Below are 25,245 nucleotides of genomic sequence, written 5' to 3'. Positions count from 1 at the left end.
TGTGTGCGTATGCAAATAAACATTTGCACTTCAAATATATATACATTTATATGCTAAGATGCTTATTGGGGGGGTGGACCCAAGAAATTGCTGACATCATGTAAGCAAATTGCGTAAGGAGGCTCTGACATTGATTTGACATGAACCCAGAACGCCGAGCCCCGAGTCCTTAACCCCAACCATTATAAATCTGTTTGTTTTTTTCCCTTTGGCTGCACAAAGAACAAAATAAAGATTCAAAATAAAAAGGCTTTCAAGGATAAATTACACGAATTTTATAGAAATATTTAGGGACAGGAAAGAAAAAAAAGAAAACATTTTTCCACAACTAACAGTTATTACTGAAGTGAATAGATGGTTATTGCGTGCAACATTTCAAGCGGTGTTTCTTCCAGTGTGTCTTTAATCCTTTTGCCTCAATCAACCCTCCGAAAGATGTAACAAAAACTTTCTTTGCCTAACCCCTTTTTTTCTTACGACTGAGTAAATTGATTGGACAAATCCGTAGGAGCCAGAAGTTTAATGAAGTGAAAAATTGCCAAATAACCAAAAATTAAATGAAACAGTGGACAGTCGGACTTGGAAATGTATCTACATACAAATCTCTATATATCTATATAGTGAGTCTTGTATATATCAATGTTTTTATTGTTTTTTTTATTTTGTTGTGGCTTTTCAGGCCGTCTCCTTGGGTTGTGTAAACAAAAATTGAACAAATTTCCAGTTCAGTGGCTTTGTGGCCGTGTGGCCATTTATAAAAGTTCCATAAGTCAGTCCCGGAGTGGGGGCGTGGCCAGCCCCCGGAGGCAATTTGTATTTATTTGCTGGATTTCCATGTTGAAATTGCTTTCGTGTCTTTTATTTGTATAAATATTTGCAGGACACTCGCAGCCCCTAAAAGCAGGCAACACTTTTCGCCTGCAATTGGTACAATTTTCCATATTGTTGTGGGTAGCAAAAATCATACACAAATTTGCGGTGGAAAATTCTCCAACTACCCGAATTGCCACTGAGAAATGTATGCTTCGTTAAACACATACGCAAATTGTAGCCAGTAAATGTCAAGAAAATGTGAAATTTCATAACCAAAGCCATGCCGAAAACTTCATGCACGAGTTGATAGCATTCTCCATTTTCCAGTTTCCACATTTGCCGCCCTCTTACCACGCCCACGCCCACACATGGCTAAGCTAACAAAGCTGGGAACGCAAATCAGTTTCTGAATCCGAAACCGAATCCGAATCAGAGTTTCCCGCTGCAATCGAGAGCCCCGAAAAGGCCAAGATCATGGGAGCCATGACACCAAACTGTTTGCCCAGCCAAACAGCAACAGACCAACTTGCCTCCTGGCACCCTCAGTCCTTCGCATTGCTGGCAAATTTGCGTGCGGATAAATTGCAATCCACCCTGAGGTCGAATATGGAACAGTGGGATGATGGGGGTGCACTGAAAAAAAAAACAATTTAAACATGCCCTTCATAGGTAGAACTCCAAGTTTTTGAAAGTTGCAAGGTATCTTAGTAGTAGACCTACAAAACATAGGAGTGTTGTATAAATGTAACCTTCTTAATAAGTACTTATTAATATACTTTTTTTTTAGGTGTAAGTACTTTATACGAGTGTTTGGACTCCCAGAGTTTTGCGGTCGACTTGCGAGGCAGTTGGCGTCGTTGCATTTGTTGTCTTTTAATCACCAGCTAACTAGGAGTTGACTTCATAATTCTAATTGTGTCTCTGATCCGATGCTACAACTCTCACCGCCTTTCACTCGCCCCAAGGAAAATGAGAAAGTACGTGACTTGGTCTTGGAATATCGACTATTTGATGTTCTCCGATGGGCAAACAATAAATTGCAACTGCAGGCTGTGTTTGCAGAGGGCCTGGCCCTATCCAAACGATAAGTGACCTGTTGAGAGGCATTAAATTGATTGAGGGGGCACATCGGAGGTGGGCTAATCTCAATTGAAAGTGTTGGACCTCGACTAGATAAGCTAATGATGTCTAAATATTTGCCTGTAGTTGGCCAAGTGAGTTATGAAAACGCTGGGAATTGCTTGATTGATTGATCGGAATGCGTTGGATTGGGAAATCACCTTTTGAGTTGTGACTGACACTTTCGGGGGTTTTCTTATCACGTGATTTGGATTTTAGTTGATAAGTCGAATGAATAGTGGCTTAATCTGCCTGGGAGTTCTTCGATTAAAGTGGCATAGGGAATCGAAGGCTAATGTGCAGATTATGATTATCTCTTCAATGCCCCCTATAACTACTTTATGTCTTTATCAGTGCTTTGCTGTATAAAAGGCACAAATCCGTGCTATTCTATTCTATGATATATTTTATGAAGTGTGCATATGGTGTATCCCTCACCACTTTTCCCACCTTTGAGTTGGCTTGTTTATATAGCTACATAGGAAACTACTGCCTTGAGTTCGCTTCATGCACTCCATTATCAATCAATGCCCACACAGCTGCTACTGCTACTGTAGTTTGTGGCCAAAGCCCCTTTCATGCCTTCACTTTGGTGCTCCTTTATCACCTTTCTGCCAGCTCCCCGAATTCTCCTCAATCCCAATCAACTTGAACTTCGTTCTCTGGTGGAAACGTCAGAGGAGGTGGCTCAAAGTCATAGCCAGTCAATCATAAATATCCAGTGCCCGATATCTTATCAGCTGCTGAAAGCACTTTACTAATAATTAAAATGTCATCATTAAGAAATATGAAAAAGTCAACAGAGTCCCCTCACTTCTCTGCCCGCCTTCAAGCTCTGCACTATCCATCTATAACCGATCTGAACTGCAGTTGAAGAATTTATTGTTTCGCTATTGACTATTTAAACTCGATGGAGACATGTGGCTTGTGTAGGTGGGGGCTTTCCAAATGATTTTCCTGCTTTTATCGGAGCTGAGAACTCGTATTTACCTTTAAACTGGACTAGCCTGAAGTTCGAATTAACCCATTGGTGGCGGAAATATTAACTTCATAATTAAAGAAGACTTTGTAGGTGCTAGTTGCACTACTAAACTGAGTTCAAGGCTATTCGTAATTGGAATTAAATATTCAATATAAAAGTGAACTTATTAAAATGAATATTTTCAAGCAGGAATTCTAAGTATCAGAAGCCATACTTCCACCTTTGAAATATTTTTTAAAAATAATATTTACCCTTTTAAATATCTCGAAAAAATCAGTTTTCAACTTGGGAGTTTGCACTTTGATAAGAGGTTACTTCTGCCCACATGGGTTAAGCAGATAGTCGCTTGGGTTTCACTGTGGTTCCCAGTCTGTTGACACTAATGACAGACTATTGGCGTGTCACATTTTCCCGGTGCCAACCGGCGACACAGTAGCTGCATTTTCAATTATAAACAGATGTAAAGGTCTGATAGAGCTGCATGGGCATACAAAGATAGACACTGGGAGCCTGAGCTAGATATATACATATATATATATGTAGTTGCTAGATATATGGCCATCCATAGCCACAACGCGTATCATCTTATCGGCAGTGCAGTGAGCATTGCTCGATTCACGGGCCCTGGTACTTGAGCCTGTAATGAGTCGTGTCGTTGTCTCTCCGCTGAGGTTCCTCTGCGCGCTGTTTGCTTAGATGGGTTTTTAATTAAATGCTATCGGTTTGCGCCTTAAATAAATTGAAATAATCAATTTATATTACGTATACGACCCGTGTGGCTCAGGGCTCGGACTCGGGCTCCCGAACTCCGAGTCAACAAATTTAATTGAAAATCTAAACAGAGAGTCAACATGACGGAAAGTCAAATGACGAACGTGCCCCATGGCTGTTGTTTCCTCTTGGCTTGTTTGTGTGCATAATTGTTAAATCAATACAAATATATCCGTGCCGTGCCTGGTCCAGGTCTGATTCCCCCAATCTCCGCCAGCACTCGCTCACTCACTCATCATCATCGTCATCATTGGAGGTGAACCTTATCTACTGCACTCTCCTCTGGCTGGTATTTATTTTCCACTTTTTTTTATTTAGGGTTTTCCTGATTTGGCTGATTGAAAATTATTCGCTTTGCTTTCAATTAAAGCTGTCGTTGATATGAACGATGATCGTAAATCTTGGGCGATTCACTCTCCCCACCTTCTTATAATGGTATGGTATGGTATGGTGTTGTTTAGTATGGTATTATGGATTTATGGGCTACCGTATCTGTATCTTTATGGGGACGGTAGTCTTATCGTCTTCATTAACCAAACAAATGTGTTTATTGGCTGGGATGTGTCGTAAAAAACAGCGAATACGCTTAGCCTAGATAAATAAACAAATTAAATAAAATTATAGCACTAAAAATATATTATTAATATTATTAACTCCGCGACTTAATCGCAACGGAAGTCGCCACGTTTATATTTTATGACCACTGGGTGCTGTGGGAATCGGAATTATTGAATATTATCATTGATTAGGTGGCTATTATTGCTATTGACTCGTAAGTTCAGGTGGGTGTAGCAACTGGAAAGGGTATAATTTCTCAGCAGTATCTGTCATTAGTATGGGTTTCATCATTAGGAATTTGTTTAGTTATAGAAAAATTCCTTTAAAATTTTAACTTAAAATTTAATTTCCTAATTTCCTAAGCCCCAATTTAAGCCCCCCTTTTTCGCTGCGCCTCTGTGCAGCACCTCGGATTAGGCCATTTATATGCAGGGCCCAAAATGCAAGGCACAAACGCCATTTGCACACAATTAGTGACATTGGACCCCCAAATTGCCGCCTCATTCGTGGAATGAGTATTGATTGCATCCAATTGGAGCAGGAGGTGATTAGCAGTGCGAGTTGGGGGAGCACTTCTATCTGGCTACTGTTTCCTGTATGGGGATTATCTGCCGATAAGCTTGGATAGCCGGGAAATTAGGTTGGTCGGCTTACCGAAGCTCATATCGAATTTATTGTGTGATAATGGCCATAAAATAAATGGTTGAGTGCAACCCTTTGAGGCCCGGGCATTGCCAAAATTACTCCTTTTAAAGCATTTCGCATTTGCATAATCGCAATCAATCACTTTGGGGTTGAAGGGGAAACAAGAGCAGGAACACAATTTGAAAAATCAAGCTACACTTGTTAAACCAATTTCGTGGAAAGCTACCGCTATTCGTCGATTTGTTTTACTTCAATGGCCGTTTTCCCTAAGTACTTGGTGGAAAAATGGCTTTTCCCGACTGCTTCTCGGGTGGAGCCAATCGAAATGATAAATGCTAATTTGAGGCAAGATCACGCATAAACCAACAATAAATAAATCAAATGGCAGGTCACACAAAAAAGTTGCCCCTGCTCGATGGAAATGTAGAAATCTGTGGAGGGGTTGCCTCATATGAATGCGATTTTGGGCCACTTATGCAGGGCCATGTAAAAAAGCTGGAAAATCCGGAAACCTTGGCACGAATTTCACTTACGTTTTTTGTTCGCAAATTGTTAAGTGATTTACGAGACAGGAGGCGAAGCCATTTATTAGATGAGATTAAGTAAAGGGAGCAAAGGCCATTGAACGAGTAGCATAACCAAGTACAAGTACAAGTCCATCGCCATTCCGCTGGAAAAACGCCACTTTCTAAGCTTTGTTTGCCTGCAGAAAAGTTTCCAAATGGCAAAAAGTTTCTCTTTCAACATTTTTCCTCTGTGCTCAATTGGAATTTCAGCTACATTATGGCAGATTATGTAGTCATAGTGCGGGGATTGCGATGACAGGGTTTTGAATTGAATAAAAGTTGAACGAAACTTTTATTTTTATGGCAGCAGATTATAACAGTTCGATCAAGCTAAAGTTTTCCTTACTTTCAATACACACGAAGTTCTTCTTAATTAGAAAATTACTATCTAAATTTGTAGGGTCATTGAAAGAAGGCGTTACATTAAACTTAATTTTTAGCTTAACCTAACCAGTATTTTAGTGTTACTTCCTTAAAAATTCATAGTGATTTGTTATTTTTATTTTATTGTTTATTTTTTTTTTTTTTGAATTTTTAACCATAGTAAAAACTATATTAATTTAGTGTATATATCTATTACCAAAATCAGTATGAACAGGTTAATCGCTGTGAATATCACATTCCCTTATAATGCTCCATTTACAGCTCTTACAATAGACCCATCCAATTGCTTCAGCTAGCAAATCGAACAAAAACACAATCAATCCACCCATTTTGGCATACCCCCAACTCACAATCTTAACCATCTCGATAAGTCCCCCACTCCCCATCCATCCGTTGGCAGTCTTTTGCAGCCAAGCCATACCATTTGAACCCGTAAAATACACATTTTCTGGTGGTAGAAAATCCAGCAAATTGATTTTAGTGGGTGTTTACACAGAGCTTTAGAAGTACTTGCCGGGGCGAACTTTTCACAATTTGCTTGCCAAAAACCATGGGGTCCAAGCAGCTCCAGCACACGCCCACACACTGTGTGCGAAAGAGATGGTGCGCTGTCGCGTGAGAGAGACGGCACACAGACAACGCATTCGAGCCATAAAGGGCAAGTGGCAAGTGGCAAAACCTCACAAATGGCAAATGGCAGCATTTAGTATGATTATCTGCAATATGGGCTGGCGGGGGTGGTGATGATGATGATGGTGGTGGTGACTGGAGTACCAAGAGAAACGAAGCTATAGCTATATACCCCGGAGTCCCTGGAGTTTCCACACTCCCGGCAGCTCAGTTCCCATTTCCATCTCGTTCTCGAAGGGTAAATGCCACTTGGCCGCTAAACAGTTGGGTGTGTGAGTAGTCCTCGTTTCGCCCCCTTTTCCCAAAAAAAAGGGGGTCTTTCACTGGCTTACTGTGAACTGGGTGGATTTTCCGTTTTCGGTTGCTCTGCCCAGCATTTTATATGCCATTTCTTTTATTGCTTTAATATGTTAATAGCATTCACTGCTTTTCAAGATTTTGCTGTTGCCGTTTGTTGCTATTTTTCTTCATCTGTCGCTCAAAATACCCTAGTTTTATACGGGTATATCGCTATAATATAATATTACATTATTACACCTATATTATTAATAAATATTTTATTTGCTTGTATGCAGTTTGGAATTTTTTTAATGATTATCTAAGAAGTATTCAACTTTTGTTGGGTTGATAATAAACACAAGTTTATTTCAAGGGTATTCATTGTTCGATTCATTGAATAGTTTTGCCATTTTAATGATTCTGCGCTTCTGTCTGCGGACTGACTGGTGTCTTGTTTTTTGCGAATCTGGGCAAAAGGATTTTGCACATTATCATCTTTTATTGCCATTATCATATCATCTGCGGGGGTTCTGTCTCATCTTTCGACGCCAAGGATATTATGCCGGATCCTTCTTATGTAATGTGTGTAGTAAGTTCTTGAGATTTTCGCTTGAGTTTTATGTTTAAAATATATTGCCTTGGATGGGACAGGCGTTTTGATATGGTGTTGTATCAAGGGAATTATATTTTGGGTTGGAAAATGCTTTCAATCTTTTAGAACACTTCTTATAAACAAGGAATAGTTGTCTTAAGGAGAATATTTACTTAACTGTATGTCTGATTTTGTAAACGTTCTTCATCTAACAAGCGTACCATTCACTTCATATGCCCAACATCCTAAGTAAATACAAATCACCATTCACACTTCCAATTCTTGTGGAATTCTCGACCAAAATTCAGACCAAACGCCCTCAGGTATTTCAGCCAATTAGTGGCAAATAAAGTAAATTCAATTTTAGGCACACAGCCGCGGGAATGCCGAGGCCCAGTTGAGCGTATGTGTGAATAATGTGGCCCAGAGGTCCTTCCTCCGATCCCGGCCATACCTAAAGTATTTACCCCAGTGACCCCGGTTAACCCCCACATCGCCATCGACCATCGGAGGCCTGAAATTAGCGCGAATGTTTTCGAGGGTTGATTAGGCAAATGTTCGTTAACTTTCGGCTGCACTTGTCGGGATTACGGGAGTGCGGATAGGGAAATGGTTTATGGTGGTAGGGATGCGAACGGATCTGGGACTGGAATACGCATTAATTATGCTAAACATTTTTAAATATTGTCCTCACGTGCATTCCAAACTCGGCGCCAAAGATGCGCCACTTGAGGATTTGTACATGGTGAGAAAAATTGTATATTTAAACTAAATATATATTTAAAAAATATTTAAGAAATTTTAGTAAGCTTACTTCTAAATCTACTCACTAATTTGTTATGTAAATATATATAATCTGAAGCATTGTCCACTTTTTATATGCGTATCTGATTAAAATCATAGTTCTAAAGATATTTTTTTTGAAGATCTTACCTGTTTGTAATTTGACGATTAGTATAGTGTTTTTCTTTATACTTTCAATCCTTTTTATTTATTTCTTACGGTGCATTCCCCGCACTTCTCCCCGCGTGAGCCAGTTTTGATTGGATCGAGTTTTGTTTAAGGGCAAAACTTTCGCGCCCCTGACTTTCGTTACATATCCCTGGGGTTCGCTTGATTTCTCGCCCGTTCCGTCGGCTGGGCAATTATGCAAATTAGATTTAATACCTTTTAACACATTTAAGCGGATTACAATTTAATATTTCTCACATTGTTTATCTACATTTGTTTGCTTGCCAGTTTTGTGACAGGGGTAGAACATTCGTGCCGTCGATAGGTGAGAGGATTGCCTCAGACTCGGGCACACATGGGTTAATTAGCGCAGGCAACAGCGGCAACATCAACAACAACAGCAGCAAAGTTGATGTCTCTTTTTGTACATTTTAATTGTTGCAATTAATGTGGCACTCACAAAAAGGAGTTGGGATGAGGAGCAGTGCTACAGGAAGAAGTTCTACAAATTAACAACAATTTGTTACAAAAGTTGATGGATGGAAGGTTACTTGAGGAAAAGGTGCTAAGGAGGTTAAAAATGGGGTAGTTACTTTAAGAAATATGTATATATTTAAGAAAATGTAGAGTACCCACGAAAAATATATTCTATTGTTGAGAAATTAAAGCCAAACAGGGAACTATAAATTTCTGCCGGCTTATAAATATTTGTAATATGGAAACATATTTTTATAAAAGCCACTCTCATCAGAACCTTCCATTTCGTAAATCCCCGTTCCTCCCTCTTTATTAACCATATGATAATCTCCACCATCCACAAAAAAAAACCCACAACCTTTGGCGACAAATTTATCAATTCATTAATCAATTCATAACCCAATTGAGAATGGAATGCCGAACTCGTGATACGCGACTAATACCATAATTTCCAGCATGTTTACACAATCCATCTGGCTATATTCCAGCAAACCAAACAGATAGAGAGACGTCCGTGGGAGGGCTTGGTGGTCGTGCTGGTGCTGGTGGGGGAAAATTGAGGAAAATTCGGAACGGGAGACAGTCGCGGAGCAAACACAAAATGTCCAAGAGCAATCAGGAATTTCCAACTTGGCTGCCATCAATCCATAAACGAAGCAAAGAAAATCCGTGCGTGCGTCCACTGAATAAACAATGAAAAAGGATAGCGAAAAGGAGGCATTTTGGGCAGAGAGAAATGCTAGAAAAAATATACACTTTCGCGTTCTGAATTTTAATTTTTACAAAAATTTAACATTTTAAAAATTAATTTGTATTTATAGTAAAAGGATCAATTAGTTAAATAGAAAGATGGTGACGTACAAATTATATATTGAATACATATGTTTGTATATTGAATACTTGTATAAAACCAGTTAAATTATTTATACTTTTCACTACACACTTACCTTATTTTATACTTAACATTTTATATAACGAAATTTAATGTCGGAAAGGTCCTGGCATAAAGTCAATGTCCTGGCATTGCCAAAATGATTCCGATTTAATCGTTAGGAAATTTCTGCGACAGCAACGAACAATTCGTCTATCAAAGCTAATTGCTCGGGGCATCAGGACGAATGATGGGTGCAAAAGAGAGAGAGAGGGTCAATGGAAAATCGAGAGCGAGACGGAGCGATTTGTAAAGGGAAAATTGTCACCATATGCGTCAACACGCAATAATTCACCAGAAAAATAATCCAAACAATTGACCAGACTCCGTCACATTTCCCCCCTCCTGTCTCACAACTCTCTAATGGCGAGGGTGTGTCCGCTTTTCCTACGCCTCTGCCTCCGGATTTTCCTCTGCCCGCAGCAAGTGCCACCTCCCTCTGCAGCACCTCCCCCCCTGCTGCTCGCCCCTGCAACGCTCTTTTGGTGTTTTGGTGCTAATTGAATTCATTGCTGCGTTGATCAAGTGCTGCCAAACAACAACAAATCATCCCCAGAGGCTAATGATACCAAACGACTGAAGCCAAACTCAACTTCCAAGTGGGGGGGCTGTTTGGCTGTTGTTGGGCTGCCATGGGTTAAGGGGTGGCCAAGAGAGGGTTGCTCGTCTGCTTTTTGGACCAACTGCGGGCTCCGTTTCCTCCTAGATGCACTTGTATACGTACGAGTATATCCCCCTGTTGCTGATATATGTATCTCCGCGTTAAAGGAAATTAGAAAACCTTATGTCGGGCTAATTAACAAATTTAACAGAGCAATGAGGGGAGAAAGTGCTTAGCGGGTTGGTGGGGAGGAATTTGGGTGCTTTATTTACCTTAAGAGCATTTCAAGTTAGAACTCTATGGGTGTATCTCTACATATTTTAGATGCAACGTAGAATGGCTTTAATTACTTCAAGTGATGTTCAAGGAGAAAGTAGAAGTTATGGCCAAGTCAGCAAAAATTAATGAATAAGAAAAGGTGTATATACGTACTTCTAATAATTGCGCACAACTATACAACCTGAAAATTACAATGTTTGTTTTAAAATCCATCTCAATGTGTGCATATACATTTCACCCATCAATTAGAACGGATTTGCCCAACGCGGCAGCAATTAAAAACGTACTGCCGCCCATCAATTGTGATATGAATCGCAGCCAATCAATAGGGCACCACAGCATCCTGACCCACGTATCCTACTCCGCATCCGGTCCGCTGCAGTTCACCCGCTCAGCTGACTGTGTAAACAGCCATTAGCTAGATGGCTAACGAGCAATAACCGCTTATGCAGCGCAACACCCCCACTGCAAACCCCGAAAGTTCGGCGATCCCCAGACAAATGCAAATTTGACAATAATAAAATCCAACATATGACAATAATCGCACATATTTGACAATAAAATCGAAAAACGAGGCAAATTCGATTGAATATTAGCGTAAAAATGCAGCGAATGGCAATTTATAGAAATTAGAGGGGTTGAATGGGCAGCGGTGTGCGCTAAATCAGTTAAGCAAACAACACATATAACAAAATTAAGCATAAAATGTGATCATCTGTGTTGACATGAAGATCAAATTGGAACGCGGGTCTAGAACGATAAATACCATTCAAACGAAGAGGGTAGGCTGGCACTGAGAAAAGTAAATCATTGTAGCGAAATATAATAAAATATGAAAAATATACTGTTATGTTATGATTATAATAAATAAATCTACATACGTTTAGTGTGTAATAATATCAAGCAAGTTAGAGATATCTTTTGTGAAAGTGATTTATTTGCAGAGATTGCTAATTATTTTTTTCAGTGCCGCTGATGACGTCGCCCAACAGGGGACAACCAAATTGTAACACCAGCAACAAAGGCAACAAAGTCAGGCGAGGAGGGGCAAATTTGACAGCGGACGCGGGAAGTGAACCCTCAATTGAATCGGCGATTTTCTGGGTGTGTGCCTTCCTCAACTCAACGCTTGTGTGTTTATAGAAATTATAACGCAAATTTAATTTGCAACAGATGCGACAATCAGCAGCAGGCATCCCAAAGGACCAAAGTACCAAACAGCATTCAGGACCTTTCAACATCCCGAGTAGAATTCCAGTTCTACGGTTTGATCTTTGTCACCCTTTTATGGTCTCGCCGGGTTTTCATTGAAACTCTCCTGCTGCAAATTACCCGCTAATAGCTCAATGAATTGAAATTAGGGGAAAATCGCTCTCCCCTTTCCCCTTTTCCCTTCTAAATTTTTTTTTTTTTGTATTGTGTTCTGGTTCAACACATTTGGCCACTTCAAGGCAAATCAAAATAAAGCGCAGCATCAGCAACCGCAGCCCAGGGTGCACAGTGGGTCAAGTTCGGCGCAGAAAGGTGGCAAGGGTTCAGTAATTAGGACACGGTGTTAAAAGTTCAATATGAAACTGTTTTCGAGACAAGATATATTCATAGAAAACGTAATTATCTTTAAGTAATTTGTCAGCAAAGCTGTTTAGCTTCTGTGAAACCGATTGAAAAAGGTTTTGAAAAGCTGATACCAGTTAGATAAGTTAATATTAGTTAAGTTAATATTAGTTATAATTATAGGCAACTTTCAAGTGTTTAACCCACTGTACCTCACATATGTACCCTTCCATAGAAATGTGTGCTCCACTCATTTGCTCAGAGAAGAATGTGCTACGTGTTAGGGGCAAGCAGAGAAACGGAATGAATTTTTATTAGCCCATCAGAAAACAAGAAACTGCTGCATAATAACAACAATAAGGCAACAACAACAGCAACAGCAACAGATCAAACAACCAATAATAACAATATAAAGCATACTTCAAGGCAAACCAACAGCGATAAAACCCGTAAAGTCCGTCGTGTGCGAGTCCATGAAATACTTGAGAATTACGTGATAAAGTGGACGGACAAGTTCTCTTCACGAGAATGGAAGTGAAAATGGGAATGGAAATGGTACTGGGCATGGGAAATGGGAAATGCAATCGAAAGTGGCTAGAACAATACTTTATGTCATCTTATGTGAGCAGTAGTAAAGGTTATTGTAGTAATTAAGAAACTGAATAAAAAGTTACAAACGCAATTCACATAGAAAATAGTTTTGTTAAGAAATAAATATATATAAATCTAAAATTATCTTTTATGTAAATACTTAGCACTCACGTTAAACCGAATTCAAGCGGTTATCAAACCTGTTGTACTGAGCTCCTTGATAATAGCACTTTATATGGCTCTTCTTCTGGCGGAAATCGAGGCTCACCATGATTTTTTCAATTTGCCACACAAACGAACACACAAAATCGATATGAACAAGCCAAGAAACTAAGAAGTGCTTTCGTTGTTCACACTAAGTTGGCTACATTTTAATTAGCGAAATAATTTTGAAGTGATACTATAAATTTAGTCATAATTATTGTCTTAGCAATTAACTTGATTATCTGCGCACATTTTGATTTATTTGCAGCGATAAGCATTATCGCAAGGGCGAGAAATTCAGAAATTGAGTAGAATTTTGATTGGTAGTAACGAATATGTGGCTAATAGCTCTTTCTTTATGGTCGTCGTGTATTTATAAATTCGAGCCACAGACAGCTCTCAAAGCCAGCCAGATTAGATATTTACTTGAATATATATAAATTATTTATTTATTTTTACCTTTTTTTCGTTCTAAACATTTTTTTGGCTATCGTAATCGTTGCTTTGCTTTTTCTGGTTCAAATTAGTTTATGGTTTTACTTATATTTATGAAATTTTTCTCTTTAATTTTAACTTTGTTTTTCTTACCTTTTCCATATTTATGATTCACTTTTCTATTCCTTAATTTTCCCCCTTTATTAAAATCCATGTAAGTTTATGTTTCTCATGATTTATTTTTTCCATTTTTGATTTCCAAAATAAAATCCAGTTAATTAACTAATTCAATCGCATTGCGTTATCATACATTTTATATGTGTTATTTTTTCTCAATGGCTCTTGTTGTTTCTGTTAATATTAAATACTACAATTACATAATTACAATTATTTACACAAATTACACAAGCAAATTGCAAATTACCAACTAAACTAATCGCATTTAATGTAATTTATTTACTTAGGCATTACTCATTTAGTTTAGATTTATGTTTATTTAGTTATTTATGCTCGTGTTCCTATTTAGATTTATGTTTATGTACATACAGTGTCTAGAGAGAGGGGATGGCGGGGAGGGTAATGAATTTAATTTATATTTCTTGTTTACATATATCACACAGTGACCAGTTGTTGTGGCACAAAATAAAAATAATAAAGCGAAATCAATGTGAAAAAAACCCGAAAAAATAGATTTCGACCGATTGCGCGTATGAAACTGGGTGCAAGAAAACAGGGTGTCTCGTTTTGATGGTGGGACGGCGGTTTGATCGCGGCATGACTAGATTGGAGACCACTCCTCCAGATCTTACAGATCCTCCTCCTTAATGCTACTCCTCCTAACTGGCTGCACTGGGCGTCGACTGCTGCTGCTGCTGCTGATTGGCCTTTGCCCGCTCCTTGGCCTCCTGCTGCGCCTTCTTGGAGCGCTTCCACTTCATGCGGCGATTCTGGAACCAGATCTTCACCTGCGTCTCGGACAGCATCAGGCCGCTGGCCACCTCGAATCGCTTGGGCCGACTCAGATACTTGTTCTGCTTGAATTGCTTCTCCAGCTCGAGCAACTGCTGTGATGTGAAGGCGGTTCGGGGTCTCCTCGTCTTGCCCAAAATCGCATGATGCGGATAGGCGGCCAGCTCGGGGATCCGATGGTGCAGCATGCCGGCGCGGGCCAGGAACTCAAATTGCAGCTGCGAGGGCATGAAATTGTGACCCATGGGTATCTGCAACGAGGAACAAGAAATATATTATTATTATTAATTAAGAAAGCAGTATATTTTGAGCTAGTTTCAAACAACATATCAAGGTATCTATTTCTTATTAGCAACTTTATAATATTTAGATTTATATAAGTTCTACTTACGGGAATGGGTTTGCCTGAGGGATCCAGCGGTCGGTGGAAGGCGGAGCCGCCCTGGGCAAGCAGCTGGTAAGGATGGCCGCCGGCGTAGAGTGGGAAATCCTGTGGTCTGATGGGACTGTGGGGTGGAATCGGCTTCTTGAACTCGTCGTGGAAGTCGGACATGCGCATGGACAGATGCTGGGGATGGATGCCACCATGGGGCTGTTGCTGATCCTCACAACCTGGACTGATGGGCGGACTGGAGCGGTGCGACGAAGTGGGCGATTCCGATCTGTAAAGAGAGCAGAAATTTAAGACATAAATTTAATAAGGGGACACCCTATATGGTGAATTATCTAACACATCGATGACAATCGAAATTACGCGACACATTTTGAAAACAATTAATATTACCCCCCAACCGCCCCCTCATTTGTTTGCCTTTTCGTACACAATTCGCACTTCAAATTAGCCACTCACTCACACACTTGTGACGGCAGACACATGGCGTATACGTAATCTCTGTGGCTGATGACCAAATTGGAATTGACCAATTGAATTGGCTTTTTTTTTTTTTGCTTGCCATGTTTTCGAGTGCCAGCAAAGCTGCTTTGGAGCTTCATTGGGGCTTCGCTTTGGCTTTCGGAATGGTTTTCCACCAAGTGCTAAGGTTTTGTTTGGTAGCCAGCCAAGAGATTAGCACCAAAAGTTGAGGGATTTTTGGTAAGAGCTACATTTTTATCCGAATCGTTTTTTAATTCTGGGTATCAGCACACAAGTAATGCAAATGAGTAATAATATCGGGCCATATATCAGTATTTGCTTTGTGAGTGAAAATGTATCATATAACTATTAAGCTTACTTAATTTTATGAACACACCTAGGGTCATTGGTAGTACTTTTAAAAAAGTGACTAATTAAATTATCAGAACAGATAGTATAAGCTATCAAATAAATACTTTTGAATTATTCATTTTTCTAACCCATTGATATTTATGATGAGTGTTAATTAAGTGATTACATTACTAGGTTTTAAATACGTTTCACTTTAAAAATAAATTTGATTGGTTAAACGAAATGAAATTCTTTATGTTAACTAACAAATAATAAACGAGTTAAATTTTCTTAACAAATTTTCAAAAACATTTAATAGTAATAATAATTTTAGAACATTTTATATACTTAAAGGATATTATTTTAGTAATGGTTTTTATCACTCATGATAAATTTTTAAAGCCTTGTTAAAATGTTTTTCTATTCAAACCCACTTCAAACCCACCAGTACCAGTGAACCCATCTAGATCTCTTCACTCACCTTGACATGCCGTCGGGACTGGGTGAGTCGTACTCCCTGGAGTCCCGGATGCGCTGCAGTGCCTCCTGATCGCTGATGCCGCCGGCGGCCGAGGCAGCCGCCTGAGCAGCTGCCGCCGCATTGGAGGCGGTCACGAAGGCATGATTGAGTTCCGCCTGATCCCGGGCATAGTGCAGGGCGGCGAGGCGATCATCCACGATGATGGGCTGTGGCTCACCCGACGACTGGTGCTGACTCTTGGCCAGCAGTGCATCGATGCAGAAGGATTTCTTGGGCTGACTTTGGGCGGGTGGCAGGAGTGTGGTCGTGGCCATGGTTGTGGCATTACTGTGGCTCAGGTGATTGGCCGCGGGCTGCGGCGAAACGGGCGGTGGTGCAGTTGCTCCCGATGGCACACCTGGTGGATTGGCCGGCATCATGAGGGGCAGTCGTGGCAGGGGATAGGCGCCCAGGGCGGGATGTGGATGCGGCACGTGATGCGGTGGCGGGAAACCCTCCACATAAAGACGTGGATGCGGCGGCGCTGCATGTGGATGTGGCGGACCCACTGTGCCCACGGGCATGGGCGCCACTAACAGAGGCATCTGTGACTGACCACTGTGACTACTCTCCGTTTGGCTGCTATCCTGGGCAGCACCGGGACTCAAGGCCGGAGCGTAGGTGCTAACTGGTGATCCTGTGGTGGCCGCCGAGTGCGTGGGACTCGCTGCCGGCGGACTGGGCGTTAACTGGGATCTGGGCGAGAGTGTGGACTGATTGCTGCCCTGATCGTAGTCCTGGGCAGGTGGCGAGGATCGCTGGTGGCTGCGCTGATGCTGGTGCTGGTGCAGACTGCTGCTGTGGTGCTGAATGTGGCTGAGTAGCAATTGCGACGGCATTGAGTTGCTGCTGCTGGCGGTCAGCGGCGGTGGTGGCGGCTGTTGCGACACTTGGGCACTGGACATGCTTCACTCCGTACACCTATATGTTCAGTTTCTATACTCTTTTGCAAATACTCTATATATATATTTTTGCTTCAAATTTCAAAAACACTTTCAAACACGTTTCGAAATCGAATCTTTGCGAACGCGTGCGCAACCGAGTTGGGATTTCCTGCGAAGCGAACTCGACGAGCGCTCATTAACGACTGTGCGCTGCTGGCGGGTGAACGTGGTATATCATATCACATACGCGCTGTGGAATGCCAGTATAAAGCACCACCGGTGGTGCAATCAGCACTGCCTCTCTCTCTCTCTCCCTCGCTCTCTCTCTCGCTCTCTGAAAAACCAGAAAAGCCGCTTTCAAGATGGAGTATCTGGCAGTGGCCGCTGACAGTGCGACAGAGATGGCGCGCTGGCACGGGGCGTGGCCAAGCGGCTGAAAATGTCCATTGAAGGGGCGTGGCTTGGCCGAAAAAAAGAGAGTCACAGGAGGGGAGTGGGGTGAGGGGTGGGTTAGTGTGCTGGGGAGCAGCAAATTTCATATAAATTGTTGGAAAAACGAGGCTATAATTGCCATCATTATGGAGTGTTGAGCAACTAGCAAGTTCAACGGCAAAAGACGAAAGAATCTTCATAATCAACTTGAGTGGAGAGTGGAGGGTGGAGAGTGGAGGGTGAGGGAGTGGGAGTGCAGGGCGGAAGGTCATTAATGGCTCCTAAAGGGAGTGAGGGGTAGGGGGTGCTGAGATGGAGGGGCAATAGGTTACAGGAAGTCTGGCAGATGATTAGGCCAGCAATTAAGGCACTTGAGCACAGCGATCCACACACTTCAAGCCACTTTAAGCGGCCAAAAGGCAGAAGCCTTAAGCCCGGCCAGAAATCAATAAACTCGATAACGTCTCGTTTCATTGGAGTTTTATAACTCGGCTGGCAGTTTAACGCTATACGCCGTAATGCCCGTATAATGCATTTTCTTTACGACCCACGCTCAGCCAGATGAGACGATGATATTAATGTTCCCTTGATGGATTACTAAGTGGACATGAATGGCGGCCACCAAGTGTTTGGAGGGTAGCAGGCTATAAATGGATTGAATGCGGAAGCAAAGGACATCAAATTGAATGGAAGCCCAAGGAATACATTAGCATAAGCTATATAACGATGTGAGCTATAATCGATTTGGTGCATTTCACCTTGATAACTTGATACTGAGCAGATTTAATAGGAATGATACGTTAAAGGTGCTATTGCTTTTCTTGTTAACTTAATCTTAATCTTCTTAACATCATCTAAGTAACTCATTCCCAATTTAAAGCCACAATCCCTGGCCAAAGCAAAGGCGAACGAAAGCAGCTGGCAGAAAGACAAAGAAGTTGCAAAGGTGCAGACTTTAGAACCCAAACAAGAGAGAACGCTATAGTCGAGTTCCCCGACTATCTGATACCCGTTACTCAGTTAGTGGAAGGGAGAAGGAGAGTCTTAAACACAGTTTTTCGCGGTTTGTGGGCGTTAGAGTGGGCGTGGCAAAAAGTTTTTTGGCAAATCGATAGAAATTTACAAGACCAATACAAAAATGAAAAAATTTCAAAACATTTTTCAAAAGTGTGGGCGTAGCAGCTTTGGGCGGTTTGTGGGCGTTAGAGTGGGCGTGGCAAAAAGTTTTTTGGCAAATCGATAGAAATTTACAAGACCAATATAAAAATGAAAAAATATCAAAACATTTTTCAAAAGTGTGGGCGTGGCAGTTTTGGGCGGTTTATGGGCGTTAGAGTGGGCGTGGCAACATGAATCGACAAACTTGCGCTGCGTCTATGTCTCTGGAGTCTGTATGCTTAATCTCAACTTTGTAGCTTTTGTAGTTCCTGAGATCACAGCGTTCATACGGACGGACAGACAGACGGACAGACGGACAGACGGACAGACGGACAGACGGACAGACGGACAGACGGACATGGTCATATCGACTCGGCTATTGGTCCTGATCAAGAATATATATACTTTATATGGTCGGAAACCCTTCCTTCTGCCTGTTACATACTTTTCAACGAATCTAGTATACCCTTTTACTCTACGAGTAACGGGTATAATAAATAGAACCCATAATATGTAGTACATATATAATGCAATGTCCAGACAGGAAAAGAGTTAAAAGTAGCCGAGGAAATGGGGAAAACTGTTCGCTAACAAGAAACGTGCCAAAGTGTATTTTCCTTGGCCACGTACAACAATGAAGTCCCACTCACTCCCAATTTCCCCGAGAAAAAACCCCAAAACTCAAGCCGAAAATGTTTTCCCAACAACTAACTCAAAATTAGTGCGATGTCTGCAATGACGACTGATTGCTGTTGTTTCTATCGCCCCGCGTCCACTTCTCCTGCAATGTTCTATCTGGTTCTTATTTTATTTTCATTATACCATATTTATCTACTCATCCACGTGCATTTAACTAACATTTATGGGTTGGGTGGTGCTGGTTCATAGTGGAACATGACCTGGCAATGGTCCAGCCTCGTTTGTTCTGGCTCAGTATGATTTGTGTTATTCCAGAATAGTTTATTTTATATAACAACACAAACATTGATAGAAATATGGGATTGGGGGCTTTGAATGGTTTGAAAGTGGGGGGATTTTATGAGGAAAGTGTGAGGATTTGAATTGGGTTTCAGTTTTAGTTCGCATTTTGTTTATACCCATTTGATTTCCACTTTGATTTTGGGCAAATGGCTACGTAAATATGCAATTAGAGCTAAAATGTTGTAAAGAGAAGAGTTATGGGTAAACTTGATTTGAGTTAGCTTAAGTACTATGCAAGCTAATTGGAAATATTTTAATTCATTGGTTGTTAACCAATTTAAGCTCCTATTCCTTTTTACTTATTACTTTGTATTATAGTTGAGATTATAGGTGTATATTACCTTTTATATTTTTCCGATCCCAGCAGTCCTTGAAGGAAAACACACTTTTGACAGCCGATATGTTTGGAAAACTCGTTTGGATTATAGCCGCTTATATAACCACCGCCCAAAGTTTCTATGATAAGATGCAATGTGCGAATTGCTCGAAGATAAACCGCAATTGCGAAGTTAAGACAACCGGATGGAGTTGTGAATTCGATGTTGATGCCCGCAAGTTTGGCAGGCAGGTAAATTCATCCAAAGTACCACCATTTCTACAGACTTGCATGCCAGCCGGATTGGGTTTTGTGAAGGAAAGTGAGTATTCGCTATTTACTCATTTACTATTATAATACCAAATTTATAGAGCCAATTATCGGGTATTGCTGTTTCTGGTCGCCGGAAACGGGATGTCAAAAGATCAAGAGAAAAGGTGTAGATATTGAAAACAACAAACGTTGTCACATGTGCAGTCGAGCAATTTGGTCATCTTTGATGGAAAATAAGACGTGTCCCTGCGGAAAATGGTTTATCGACGCAGAAGGGAAAGGCGCTAATCAAAGGATTTCAAATTTAATAGTATTCTGGACTTTAGTATGTACATTACTATTTTTGTAAGCCAAATAAATAAAAAAATACATTTTTCTAATCACGAAACACGCAATATGGACAACAAACCATATTCACTATGATTATTTTAATGCACAATTGAATTGATAAACCCTTTTTTGAATTTACAGCAGCAACCCCATAAATTCTGCCCTAGATCATTGATAAATTGTCTGACATATTAGGCTAATCAGGCGTTAAATTTGCCAGCAAATATCACTAATAGAAATCACCAAATCACCAATAAAAATAAATCGTCACATATGCCGCTGCAATTTAGCTGATGTGGTCAGCATATAAAAGGGAAAGAGAGGGATGAGCCGAGTTGGAAAGAGACGGATAACACATATCCTGAACCTGCCATTTCTCCCTTTTTGTCGTGTTAATTCAGCCGATAAGTGAACAATAATGCCAGAAAATTTCAACAGATTTCCAGCGCCTTAGTTAGCTAAGTAAACAAAAAGTTGCAAGGCTGGCAAAAAAAAAAAAAGGGATGAAGGCGGAGGGTTGATTGAGTTGACTTTGGCACTTGTGTTCAATGCCTCAATCCCCATAGATAAATCAAAAAGGTCAAAGACTTTTCAAAACATTTTAAAACAATAACCGCAAAAAAGTGAAAAACAAACCAGCACCCTTTTATCGTCATCGTAATCATCAACATCATTGGATCTGCTCATTAATCACAACATCATCACTACCGCACCCAAGTGAATTGCAGTTGATAATTGAGCAAATATTGATGTGCAAATAATTGGCATTAAATTGCGTTATCAATAAATAATTTTTACATATCAGCAGCAACAAAGATACACAGATACGGATACTTCGTTGAGTTGTATCTGCAAAATGCCTGCCATGCCAATTGGCTCATTATGTTGACAGAGTTGTGGGCACAGCGAGTTCACTATACAAATGTGTGAATGCCAATTATTACTGCACTTTGATATTTATTATTTGCATGTTTTTTTTTCTGGATTTTCTTCTTTTTCCTGCAATGTTTTAAACAAACCCAGACGGGTCATCTTTGCCTGACCCCAAATGATTAACAAATGATTGCCACATTTTCCAAGGAGGCCAATAAATATGTTTGCTTTTCAATTGCAAATGTCATATTTCTTAACTCATTTACAGTCACCTAGAATTTTTTATGATCTCAATCGTTCAATCATACTTAACCAAACACATTTTTCACAAAATTATCCATTGTAAATCAACATAAGTACACAGACGAAATGAATTAAATATTTTATGTTATGTACATACATTTCATTTATTTACACACAATTTTTAATGGAATTTTCGCATTGAGAAAATGACTTTTAAATGACTGCGGGTTCCAGGAAAGAGACCAGCCCAAAACTCCGCCCCCAAAACCACTGATAAAGTTTATAATTGAGTTGTGTTTTTTTCATTAAGTGCGCGAATTGATTTGCTTTTGTTATTGGTTCGCCAACGAAGCAAACTTATTAAAAACTGATAAACTCATTTCTGTATTTCACTTCCTCGTATTTCTTTATTATTTTTAATAGCCATATACAAAACGTCAGAATTATGGGAGTCATTAATGAGATAATACCGATACTGATAATCCCTAAAGAGGAAATGGTTTACTGAACGATTGCAAATTATTATTTTTATTAAAACAAGTTAGAATAGTACTTAGTTTCCGCTAGGCAAAGATTAGCTCCTTTAGGTTTTAGGGCCGTTTTGATAACGATCAATGATTTTTTGGTCATCGTAAATCTTGCTGATAGTGCTGATGAAAATAAGATTTAAAGAGGTGCGAAGGGTAAAAGGTACTTGTGTTTTAAAATGAACTTACTTAGCCGTAAGAAACGATTGCAGCTTAAGTTTATCTCCGCAATCGCGCAATCTTAAAGCAACATAAGATATCTATATGTATATATCTACATATGTGGATATAGCTTCTGTATCTGCATTGGACTGCCTCATTAGCCACAGCGCAAACAAATTTCCAAGCCGTTGCAGACCGAAAACCAGAGCCAAAACCGAAACCGAAGCCAAAACCCAACCAAGTCGAGTTGCGAGTGGAGTTGTGTGGATTGGAGTGGGTTCTGTAGGTTCTGTTTGCACACAGTTGAGATACATTTAGCTGCCGTGGCGACATCGCAGTTTTTTAACCTCTGCAGGGAGTACTTCCTGATATATACACATATATACAGATATGTACATATATAAATATGGGACCATATAGTGAGTGCGTTGAAGCGCCAGACGATTGGAAGCGAAAGGTAAACGTGCACTTTCCGATAAGAAGGACGCACGAAAATCGCATTTTGATTTGTGCTCCTTATTTGTTCAGATACTCGGCTTGAGATACAGATACAGCTACAGATACAGATACACGGCAGTGCTGTTTGCCTGGCAGTTTGTAATTGTTTGCATAAGTGCATTCAATTGCCAGATAATGATGCCACCTCTGCCATCCTGCTTACAATATCAATTCATTTGTATTTATAAAATATACGATTCTTTTTTTTTTCATTTTTCATTTTGTCACTTTCGGCCTATTTACTTTACCTTTTTCCTGGTCTTGTTTGTGGCCACATAATTTACTATCTCCGCTTATCGATTCATATTTTATTTGCTCCCTTTCTCCGGTGATTTTCTTAAGGGTTCGAAAGACCCTTCGTACTTGAGTTTTAATTTCTGCGCTGACGTCTATTATGATGGATTAATTTTCAATTATGAAAGAGTGTTCGAAATAAAAGAAAACGCTTATCTTTAGCTGCCTTCAATTTCGGACTTTCTTATCGGCACGCTCATATATATCGCTAATAATCAATTTTCAATTAATTCAAAATCCCTTATCAGCAGTCGCGCCCTCCGCGCACTTTTTTCGTATACCCCTGATATTTATGAAGATGGAAAAATTATAAAAATTTGTTTAAAGCCGCTTAAATGGTCGTCACATCACTCGAAAAGTTAAGAATTTGAAGTTTTTTTGAAAGAAGTAATCGTAATCTAATCGCTGACGGGGCAGCGATTTAATTTATATAATCAACTTGTTTTCATAATTAAAAATATTAAAATTGTTTATTGAACACACACACAATCGGACTGATAGCGCGACCATTGGCCCATTTGATTGGATTGAATTGAATGCCTCTCTGCCTCCTTAGCGCTTATCTTGGCCTAATTGAAATTGCATTGAAATTGATTGATTTGCCCATAAACGTTTGACAAAATATCAAAGTTTCTTTCTTTCTTTCTTACCTTTACACACCACACTCACACACAAAGCAAACTCACTTCTTCACAGTTCCCTAATCGTTTTATTTGGTCTGGTTGATTTGTGGTCATAAAAAACGGGCCATTCCTGGCCAGATGCCAGCTCAATGGGGCAAAGGCTTCCACCGAGGGTGTTGTAAATCATTAAAAACCGAATCCGCCTGCCAATTTTGGATTTTATTCAAATGCGTCAGAAGGGTTCGATTAATCTGAAGAGGTGTGATTGGAGCAATAGAATGCTGAACTTGAGACCGTCTGGGGGGAAAATTTGTATGTTTAGATCCACATTTCCTGTAACGTTCTCTTATTACTAAAATACCTTACTTTTAATAGCACACATTTTAAATAAATTCAATGCACAGAATCCCCATCCATCTCAAATCACTCCACTCTATCGCCAAATGTCAAATGCCCTTAGACATTCCCACGTTCCTAATTAGCCGCTTGGCCATAGACAAACATGGCCAAATAGCAATGAAATGAAAACTGTGCAAATATCAAAAGTTGTTCAAAAACATTCAGCAAAGTCAATAAATCGCCGGCAATCTGGAGATCTGGAGATGCGGAGCTAAAGGAGCTAAGAGGCGCCTGGGGACAAACGTATTAATCTCCATTAAAGGGGAATTTCTGTGAATTTATGATGGCGCCACCTAGCTTTCAGATGTCTGTGCCACGCCCCACGCCCTCCCTGCCAACGCCAACTGCCAACTACCTTACTTACGCATTGCGTATTTAACATTTTGCCAAAAAACCAAAATAATTCGAAAGTAAACAAAAGTGCCAAAAAAAAAAAAACCCAAAAAGACGATTGTATACCTTGGCATGCCCCGCCCAGAAATTGCGCCCCCTGCTCACAAACTCACAAACACCATCAGCGTCTTCGGCGGCGAGCCGAGTAAACATTTTAAGCTGCCAGCCCGAAAAACGCTAATGGGTAAACACAGATGCGGTTAAAGCGACGCCCGAGATTTGAACTTTGCGGAGGAGTCTGGAAAGCGCGATTTAAAGCGCGAAAATCCTGCAGAAATGCAGAGTCTGCAAACTAACATTTCCGGTTAACTGTGGTGTAGAAACTGCAGGTTAAGGTAAGCATAGGTTAGCTATTAAGATGGGATTAAAGTGTTCATACTTTGCACTAACAAGTTAATTAATTTAGAACGCGGATAACCTGACCCTCTCGGAGTCACGGAAATGGCCACTTGAACCGGCCAAATCTCTCGATTAGCCATTAGCCGTGTAATCAGCCAAATTGGGGGCTTAATCGAGAGAGTTGCCAAGTGAGCCAGAAGAAGACGAGGTAGTGGCATTTTTGATTTATCAATAATTTGAGTTGTGAGTTGTGAGTTCAAACCTAGCTGCCTTCGTTTATGGCATACACCTTATCAAGATGTATTAAGCTCTAATCATAGACGTTGATTTACCAGGCCAAAAGCAGGCCCAGTTCGCGCCAACCAAAACCCTATAAATAAGCCATTACCAAGCCCATCGTATATTAGTAATAACAATTGCCATTTATCAACGGTTTTGAAATCGCCCTCTCGCACCATTGCTATA

The 25,245-nt window shown here is 40.3% G+C and overlaps 2 protein-coding genes across 3 annotated transcripts; one reads left to right on the top strand and one right to left on the bottom strand.

The window, feature by feature from the left end:
- Positions 1-13,607: 13,607 nt before the first annotated feature.
- On the bottom strand, positions 13,608-17,146 carry LOC6533377 (homeobox protein Nkx-6.1). Its single transcript, XM_002094066.4, has 3 exons — positions 16,017-17,146; positions 14,723-14,993; positions 13,608-14,582 (listed from the first exon to the last, which is right to left on the bottom strand). Exons 1-3 carry the CDS (start codon positions 16,958-16,960, stop codon positions 14,199-14,201), a joined length of 1,599 nt encoding a protein of 532 aa, XP_002094102.1. The 5' UTR covers positions 16,961-17,146; the 3' UTR covers positions 13,608-14,198.
- A 2,711-nt stretch (positions 17,147-19,857) lies between these two features.
- Positions 19,858-20,487, top strand: LOC26534898. Of its 2 annotated transcripts, none has more exons than XM_015194491.2 (2): positions 19,858-20,148; positions 20,198-20,487. In XM_015194491.2, the coding sequence occupies exons 1-2, from the start codon at positions 19,911-19,913 to the stop codon at positions 20,446-20,448; spliced, it is 489 nt and encodes a 162-aa protein (XP_015049977.1). In that variant the 5' UTR covers positions 19,858-19,910; the 3' UTR covers positions 20,449-20,487. The 2 variants fall into 2 exon arrangements, with proteins under 2 accessions (XP_015049977.1, XP_015049978.1); XM_015194492.2 differs by having other exon boundaries at positions 19,858-20,144; positions 20,198-20,278.
- The last annotated feature ends 4,758 nt before the right edge of the window (positions 20,488-25,245 follow it).

This window comes from Drosophila yakuba, chromosome 3L (genome assembly GCF_016746365.2).
Source record: "Drosophila yakuba strain Tai18E2 chromosome 3L, Prin_Dyak_Tai18E2_2.1, whole genome shotgun sequence".
NCBI classification, from domain to species: Eukaryota; Metazoa; Arthropoda; class Insecta; order Diptera; family Drosophilidae; genus Drosophila; species Drosophila yakuba.
Note: the sequence above shows the minus strand (reverse complement) of the source record. Positions and strands in the feature narration are given on the sequence as shown.